The following is an 8,974-nucleotide window of genomic DNA, read 5'->3' as shown; positions in this document are numbered from 1 at the left end:
TAAGCACCAGCTGCCCCGCTTACAGTGCCGCATGCATAAGAAACAATCTCTTTCCCGCACGGGAACAAATAATTAGTCACTTGGGGCGGGTCATCTCGTCTCGACCGGCCACTCTAGAGTGTCCGCATTAAAAATAGCTTATATTGCGCGAAATGTCTCATTTCCACGAAAAAAACGTGGTCTCTGTGTTTATATAACGAGGTAGCTCAGAAAAGTATGCGGAGCATTTCACGAAAACATCAAATTGGGGAAGAAGAAGCCTTGAGGAAGTCTTGTGACGATAAGATGCGGAGAATGACATAATTAACGGAAAATACGATGTTATGTTGCGATTAAAAAACGCCACAAGAAAATCATGTGAGAATGGTGATGAGTGGAGAATGTTGATTCTTTACCGTTTGTATGATATCAGACTCGGGTGATATGACGCGGGTAAAATCCAGCTAAGCCAGTTAAGCTGTAAAAACAATTTTCAAACATATCGTCGTTGTTCGGGAGCTTGGTCTCTTGATGTGATAGTCGCATGTTCATAGTATCATCGTGTTCTGTTTGTTTTCCGTTAACTGGTGCATAACAGAAAGCAAATGGAAGAGACATCTGTTTTTGTTGCTCTTCCTACTGTTATAATCCGCGCGGGAAAAAATCAAGTTTGTGTCCAGAAATGGCTCAAGTTTGACATCAAAACAAACTGGTACCCGTCTGTTCCCGGAGCAACCACTCATTTGACCGTAACAGTTTGACAAACACGGCTATTTCATCGGTCAGATCTTCCTGTAGTTGAGGAAAGAAAGCAATGAACAACCGAAACTGAACATATCAGAGTGGACTTCTATCCAAAGGCAGCCTTCCTTATCTTCAATCACATCCGTTCCCTATCAGCTATAAATCTAATCTGAGAAACATTTCTTCAAATGTGGTACCATGCTTGCACGAAAGTGAAACTACATTCCACAAATGAAAAACATCTTTAAACTCCAAAGTGAAAGAGTAAACCTTTAGTAAAGCTTTTACTTTCCAGATTCTCTGTCCAAGTGGCTTAACTGAGACACGTGTTATTTCAAACGTTTTCGCGCCATATTCACAAATTTGGCCCACACGCACGCATGTACGTTGCCAATGCATAACAATGGCGTAATATTGGCGCATTTTTTTGCGCCATAACTGATGCCGGTCAGCTGTCGGTGGGACGTCACTGAGTGCCAATGCGCCACTCCATCATACTAAACAACAGTAAACTATAATTCCATTTCCACGCGAATATATTCAATCAAGTTATTGTTGTCCTTTGATATCAGACTTAAGAGACATCGGCCTTGGATAACATATACGTTATTGAGGAATTAGATTGATCGGATTTAAGAGTTTGAGATGGCTTAAGGGCAGTTACGTAATTCACAAATATTGAGAGCTGGTAACCCCCCCCCCCCGGCCGAAACCTGGCCTCACCTTTGTAAAGATAATGCATAGGATCATGCATTGAATCACATCTAAGTGTTTTCTTAGTTGGAATATCACTAACAAGATTGGCTTCGTGCGTGATATTAGGTAGAAACCAACCAGTCGCGAAATCCGAAAGGAAAACAGCTTATATTAATCTTCACTGATAACCTGCAACAAGACTAATGGTATTTACCTTTGGTATTGCCTCGAGGGTTCGCTCGAGCCATTCTCATTTATCCTCTTCGAGCTTATTCTCTCTGTTGTATTGACACAACTTCATTGCTTTTGAAAATGCGTTAAATTTAGCCTCCGCCCGTTATCACGAAATGCCGAAATTTGTACGTATCGTTCAATATACTTTCAGGAACAGATTCAATGGGCTCCTTTTAAGTATTTATTAAATTACTGATATTGCACGCTGAGAATAACTCATGCAAGAAATCGGTGATGAAAACGCAATTTATGAGCTGGTCCGGACAGGATCGGCCAAGGGATCACACAAGAGAATTCAGTTAAGTTCAGATTACAAAGAATGTGCGATTATCATAATCTAGCATTGTTCACTTTTTCGGCTGAGTAAAGTACTTGGCAAGTGTCAAACACGAAAGTCTAGAACAAAATCTGAGAAGATCTGTCGATAGTTGCCAAATTTTACCCAGAAGTCACTCTTCGTTGATTCCAGGATACTAACGTTGAAGGTGCGTTCTATATACTGCGTCGATCAGCTGAAAAATTTATAGACTGGATACAAACCCAAATCTCCCAGATTGTCCAAGAGTGTCGGGAAAATGTCTGGAAAAATGCACAATCAAACACGAGATTCCGTTATTCAAACTACTGGAACTTGAAGTGCCTTGAGGTCAAGGTCTTAATTAAAGTGCGATAAAGAAAGGTAGATAACAGGCACTGGCGCACTTTCCTGTAACAATCTTTATTATGTGGCTGAACTGGTATGGCCCGCAATGACAAGGAGAATTCTGATTGGTTCAATGGCGGTCCGAATTTTGCAGTACGGACCGCTAAGATGGACTACTCACGAAATTATTTCGGCGAATTGTTTTTTCAATTCACTGCACAAAATAAACATCTTTTTGTTGAGTAGAAATCTTTTAACTTCGTGTTTGAAGGACAATTTCACTTAAATGTTCACAAAAGCGGCATGAGAAACGGAAATAAATGCTTACCTTGCGGGCACGTGTTTACCGAGAATGGATCGCCGCACCAATTTATCAGCAGATTAAAAAAAGCCATTATAATAGATACTTGACTGATTTAGCTTGTTCGGTCCGTATTGGAGAAATATTGGTCGAGCTCTTTTTTGCACGTTTAATGGACCTCGCCAGCGGCTCGGTCCAACATTTCTCCGAACAAGCTAGTACATGCCTACATACAAGAAGGGTGTACAGAGGGTGCGTGAATGAATGAATCTCATTTATCAGTTTAATTTTCGGCGATTTCTCAGCTATCAGCTCAGTTTGCAGTTCTCGGATCTCCGTTATCATTTAGTTGAAGGGGCTCAGTCACGGTATTTTGAGTTATTTTGGCCACATACAAAATTATCTTTAAATGGTAGGAAACCTGAAAATAACAGTTCAGTAAGATAGAAAAACACCAAAGAGATAATGATAAACCATAAAGGAACAAGGAGGACTAAGGATGGAGAAGATTGACACGGATTACAAACGACGAATTTGAAAAATTGAGGCTAAACTTTTCAATACGCGCAAACCGTGACTGAGCTCCGCGGCATGTCTCAGCTATGACTGTCAAATCTTAATTTTGAGCAATTCTCAACTATTTGGTGTACCAGTCGCATCCTATACAGATTGTCTTTCGGGGAGCAAGTTTTCTCCCTAGCGTCCATTAATGAAAGAAGAATTTTGGTTGGGACGGGGAGAGGTCGGGGGTCGGCAATGCCATCATACGATACGATCGCACAGTATATCCAAGATGGCGGCCACTCTGAAATTTTTCGAAGAAGACCCTGGAGACGAGATCAGTTGAAAGAGATTGGGAACTAGTCGCCTGTCATAAGTTTGTCTGAGTGAGACGAGTCGAATTTTCTAGCTAAGATTTAGTCGTAGTTTTGTGCTAAAAAGGCAGTATGTTGCGGAGAAGAGCGCTTAGTAAGTTACCCATTTAATTATTGTGATGATCGCACATCATCGCCGGTTTAAAAGTTATTGCAGATGGAAGATTTGTTTCTCAACAAGTTGGTTTATGAGTGGAAGCCATCTTGTTTTTCTTTTTGTAGAGAAGGTCGCTTTAAATTACTACTTAACTTGTCCGGAATTCAAAAAAATTATTTTTCCAGGATGTAGATTTTTCCCAAAATTTAAGAAAGCTAGCAAAAGCTTATGCATAGTGGCCTTCAAGGTTTGTTAAAGACTCTGCTTCATATCACATGCCCCTGGCAGAGACATCTCAGAGCATCCTTGGGCAGTTCCTTTGACCAGAAAGACGTTCTATTACAACTCCATTCTTTGGTATCCAAGAGCGAGAACTGAAACAAAAGGATTAATGTAACCTACTAGACAGAAGTTTTGTAGTAGTGAGGTTACCACAAGTTATATTCGCTTTTTGCTTATTTGCTTCTATCATCTTTTTTTAGCTTTGTTTGGTTTCAAGAGTCCCTTCGTCTCTGCTGCTCGCTGCTTCTTAGCCACAGAATCTGGAAGCGTAGATAAGAAGGTAAATTGTCTTTCAATTTCCTCATGAGATCAATAAAATTAGATGTAGAAGTATGGAGGGCTAATGCAACCTGTATATTGTATGTGATGTAAAATGAAATAAACACAGCATAATTTTTAAACTGTAAACATTCTAAACATACACTAGATATTTATTGGAAAAAATGCATTTGCTACAAAGACACGTAAGTACAAAATGGAGAGGGGCATTGAATTGAGGTGGGCATTTATTAGAAGGAGGCTGTTACATTAAAGTTAAATAAGCTGGTTGCATTCTTAAGTTCTCTTCATACACAGACCATGTTTGTCTTGCACTGCTCACTATTAAATTGCTTTTTCTTATGACTCTTTAAGGAGACTGTTCACAGACTAAGGTGTTGAATAACGAACTAAGAAGGAATTGAAACCTCAAGATTACAGTCTTGTGAAGATGATGACATAATTTATAGCTCACAGATGAAGAGGCAATCATCTCAAAATGTCTGAGGAAATCAGACAACATTTGTCCTTGAATTGTACAAAAAGAATATCAAACAATCAACAGTGTCTTGTAGATTGATAATTATGGGCGTAATACAGTTTTCCATATGATTTTTTCCCATCCAGATTATTAGACCAGCCACCTAACTGCTTGTCCAAGCTACCTCCTCAACTTGTTAACAAGCTGATAATTGTTCTTTATAAGCTAGGCAGCCAAAACAGTTTCCCTGGGAACTTTCTTTGCTAACCCTTTTTCTGTTGACATAGGCTTATTTCTTTCTTTATACAGAGCACAAGCAGGTTTGAGTTGGTGGAAATGAGTGGTTGGTCAAAGGTAGTGCTGTCACCTGACCCAGTCACATCTCTAGCTCATTGTGTCAGTGCAGATTTTGATATGACTGATGGCATTGCTAACAAATTTAGAAAGAAGTATGGCACCTATGAGGATCTCATCAGAAAAGGTTACATCAAATTTCTTTTTTGTGCAGTAATTCTTACTTGATAGCTCCAGTGAATATGGAAATCATGCCTAAATGGTAGAAAGAGGAAGGGGGGAAGCTTATTTCTGGCCTTGAAGGAGGGAATTTCTACAAGGGGGAATTTGTTTATAGTGGTAAATCAGCTAGCTGATTTACCACCAGTTTATTTATTTACATGTAGTCATTGCAATCTCGGGGAAACTTGTAATTGGGGTTGGGGGAGAGAGATTAAATAGAGATGAGTGCAGTTATACCAGTTGGGCTTATTTGAGAGGGAGCCTCTATCAAAATATTGGCTCTAATGCTAGCCCAATTCTATGCTGACTGATGAGGTTACTCTTTGTAATCATGTTACACGATTTGAAAGTTTATAGACCACACTTGTTCTAATGATAAGTAATATATTGCCATGGATCATTAACAAAGCAATAATTTCTGTGTTTCTTTAGTTACCACAGACGTATCAGTGGAATAACCTAACATATGAACACAACTTGGGACGGGGTTTTGAAGGGATTACAATTGAATAAGAAAAATTCTTTTAAAAATGTATTGCTCTCGCTAAAAGATAACTATCCTGATGCCAAATTTTATTTTCATAGGGCTTAGACTGGTTTTTAAATTGCATACTGTCAAAATGTTTGTGCATCAATACATCACTCTACTTTACAGGTCTTTGTTTTCAACAAGCCAGACAGGTGGGTGACATTGCTGTGTTGGAAAGGAATGAATCAAGCTTTGTATATTACCTGGTAAATATCTTTTCATCAGAATTTCGATGTTTATTCTTTTTGAAACAAATCAGATCAAATGCTTGTGTTTTTTATATATCTTTGTCACAGTAACTACAAGCTTTCAAACTAATGTCTGTAAGTCTTGACAAAGCCTTCAATCCCTTTCATTATCTGCATTCATGGTTAGTGCATATGGCTACAGATCGAGCGGTCTGGGTTTGAGCCCTAGCCGTGGACATTGTGTTGTGTTGTAATGGGCAAGACAATTTCACAGTGCCACTCTCCAACCAGGTGTATAAATGGGTACTGGCAAACTTAATGCTGGGGGGCAACATTGTGAAGGACTAGCATTTCATCCAGGGGGAGTAGAAATACTCCTAATCGTTTTTTCTACTGAAACTGTGATAATCACTGGTCTGATGGGCCACTTGGCTCGTATACAGACTTAACCTTACTGTACTACCTTAAAAACGTCCTCAAAATTAGATTATACTGTGTGCCCTGGGCTATTTTCGTTCAAATAATGATAAACACTGCAAGTGACTGGATGAAAGACCATATATTTGAACTGCGGAGAAAGATATGAAGACATGATTGATCATCGCAGTAATACACACAACTAAAGCAGTTGTGAAATTAATGCCTGAAAAAAAATTTAGTCTTAAATGGGATTCCAACCCATGACCTCTGCAACACCAGTGTAGTGGTCTACCAGTTGAGCTATCAAACCAACGTTCTGGGAGCTGGTCACTTTGTGATTTTGTAACATACCATTAGATGGTGGAGATAGGAGTGAATATATCAAAGACCATATATTTGAACGGCAGAGAAAGATATGATATAATTTCACAACTGCTTAAGTCGTGTATATAACTGTGATGGTCAATGTTTAATAATAAACACTGTTCTATGGGAACAGAGAGTTTTTGCCACAAGTCAGCAGAAAATGCTATGAATTGAGAAAGTATATAAACGTAGCAGGAAACTATAATGAACATATCAAAACATTACAAAGAATTTGGGACATCATTACTGTTAGTTACAAACATCAACCTTGTAACTATGTCACCGAAAAATTTCCTTAGACACGAATCACGGGATTAAGTCTAGACAAATCAAGTACACGACTCTAAAAATACCTTTAAGAAGAACTCTCTAACCAAAATAGAAAAAAGGCTTTGTTATTGGGTCTGTGGGTAGTTCCAAAGTAAAGGTTGATTGTTTGTTGCCACTGGCCCAGATTTCACGAACCTCTACAACATTTGTGGGAGGAGTCAGCTGGGCTCCCATAGTGCCTCACTGTGCCCAGAACTGTGAAATGGGTCGTGGTGAACTTTCAGGACCTAACGAAATGGTGGAATCACTTCTGATTGACTGTCATCCCAGGGGGGAAGAGCAGTACTCCTAGCAACTTCATGCTACAGAAACTGGAGTAACGCGCCACTTGGTTGCTTCAATCCTTTGATTAATAGTAATGATTTTTTTTTCGAAATTTTGCAGATGACAAGAGAAAATTGGTGGGACCATGCCACACCTTCGTCTATGCGCGCCTGTTTAGAGCAATTGAGAATACACTGCCAAGAACATGGTGTGGACAAGTTAACGATACCTCGTCTGGGGACCGGCGCGGACAAGATCGATTGGCCTTTCGTCAGAAGAATTCTTGAAGACGTTTTCAAAGACACTGATATATCAATTACGGCATATACCTCAAGATAACCTCGATTCTGAGCACTTCATAAATTGAGTTTTTTTTCTATCAACTTAGATCACGGGCACCATATCAAGAGGACGGCGAGAAGAACGCGCGGCAAAGTTGAGACAGGAAGGCGAGGACCTCGCGCGCTTCGCTCGTGGTAAAAGTCAGCGAAAAGGGCCTTCGCGCGTTTCTCGTTCCCTCTTTCCCTTGGATCTGATTTCCTGCAACAGATAATTAACAATTAGACCCGTAGCCCTTGAGGGCGAAGGGTCTAATTGTTTTAGTATCACCCAACTAGTCGGACAGAAAAGGTAATAATAAAGTTAACAAATGCAAGTTGAAGAAGTATTTATTTGGGAATAAAACGAAAGAAAGCGTCACGCTCGATGGCGCCAATTTCGCTACTCGATGACTATTACTAATAGTCCCCTAGTAGCGTAGCCAATCAAAATGCAGGATTTGCATTAGTCCACTAGTTGGGTGATACTAATTAACAATTATTCCACTAGTGCGCGTTGGATAGCTAGATAGCCAACTCGACGCAACGCACCTCGTAGGCTACAATAATAATAATAATAATAATAATAATAATAATAATAACAACAACAACAACAACAACAACAACAACAACAATAACAATAACAATAATAATAATAATAATAATAGTAATAACAATAACAATCCTCTCATATCCAATAAGCGCGAGTGGAATGTTTTATTAAAAACTCCCCCAAAATATAGAAAACTAAACTGAAATTAAAAACAAAATGCCCCCCCCCCCGCCCCAAATCACGCGTACACGTACTATATTTGTAGAGCACGGCATAATAGCTGTTATTGCAGTTATTAGCGGCTTGACACACAAACGAGGCGAAAAGGTCAATTCTGCATTGTATTGACCCTTTCGCCTCGTTTGCATGCCTTTTAAAACAAAAGAATATTTGACCGTAGACTCGAACTGCGTTATCCAATGATCCAGGTTTTAACAAAAGCGATTAGCATGAGTCAGTGAATTCACACGATATTCTGACTAGTGACCTAGGGAAGGCGTGTGGTGGGATGGTAGTGACACCTAGAAAGCTTTGGAAGATTCTATTTTTAAGACTGTTAAATACAATAAATACGCACCACGCAACCGAAGCCTTGTTCGGTGATGGAATCGGTAAAGACAAATGAATCTTACAAACGAAGGAAACTACTGTAAAGAGCAAAAGTTAGTCAACACAGCACTACCCTGTTCGAAATATATACCCTGAGAAATGGCAACACGCAAAGCACGACTTTTCTGATAAATCGAAATCTTTTTTTCATTTTAATACGAAATCGAGTTGTAAATTGTAAATTGTAAATTGTGAAGTTTTGTGGGGAAATTTTAGGAGAACTCGTAGAAGCTTAAAGCCGAGTGGGTAATGTTTAAACGTTTTTGCGGTCAAAAAAAAGTCCAAAGAGTAT

The 8,974-nt window shown here is 39.3% G+C and overlaps 1 protein-coding gene across 2 annotated transcripts; it reads left to right on the top strand.

Annotated features, from left to right (window-relative positions):
- Positions 1-2,625: 2,625 nt before the first annotated feature.
- On the top strand, positions 2,626-7,750 carry LOC145478750 (ADP-ribose glycohydrolase OARD1-like). Of its 2 annotated transcripts, none has more exons than XM_081456869.1 (5): positions 2,626-3,566; positions 4,052-4,131; positions 4,900-5,071; positions 5,762-5,787; positions 7,324-7,750. In XM_081456869.1, exons 1-5 carry the CDS (start codon positions 3,545-3,547, stop codon positions 7,540-7,542), a joined length of 519 nt encoding a protein of 172 aa, XP_081312995.1. In that variant the 5' UTR covers positions 2,626-3,544; the 3' UTR covers positions 7,543-7,750. The 2 variants fall into 2 exon arrangements, with proteins under 2 accessions (XP_081312995.1, XP_081312993.1); XM_081456867.1 differs by having other exon boundaries at positions 5,762-5,841.
- The last annotated feature ends 1,224 nt before the right edge of the window (positions 7,751-8,974 follow it).

The sequence above is a fragment of the Orbicella franksi genome, chromosome 2 (assembly GCF_964199315.1).
Source record: "Orbicella franksi chromosome 2, jaOrbFran1.1, whole genome shotgun sequence".
Classification (NCBI taxonomy): domain Eukaryota; kingdom Metazoa; phylum Cnidaria; class Anthozoa; order Scleractinia; family Merulinidae; genus Orbicella; species Orbicella franksi.
This window is presented reverse-complemented; position numbering and strand designations above follow the sequence as displayed.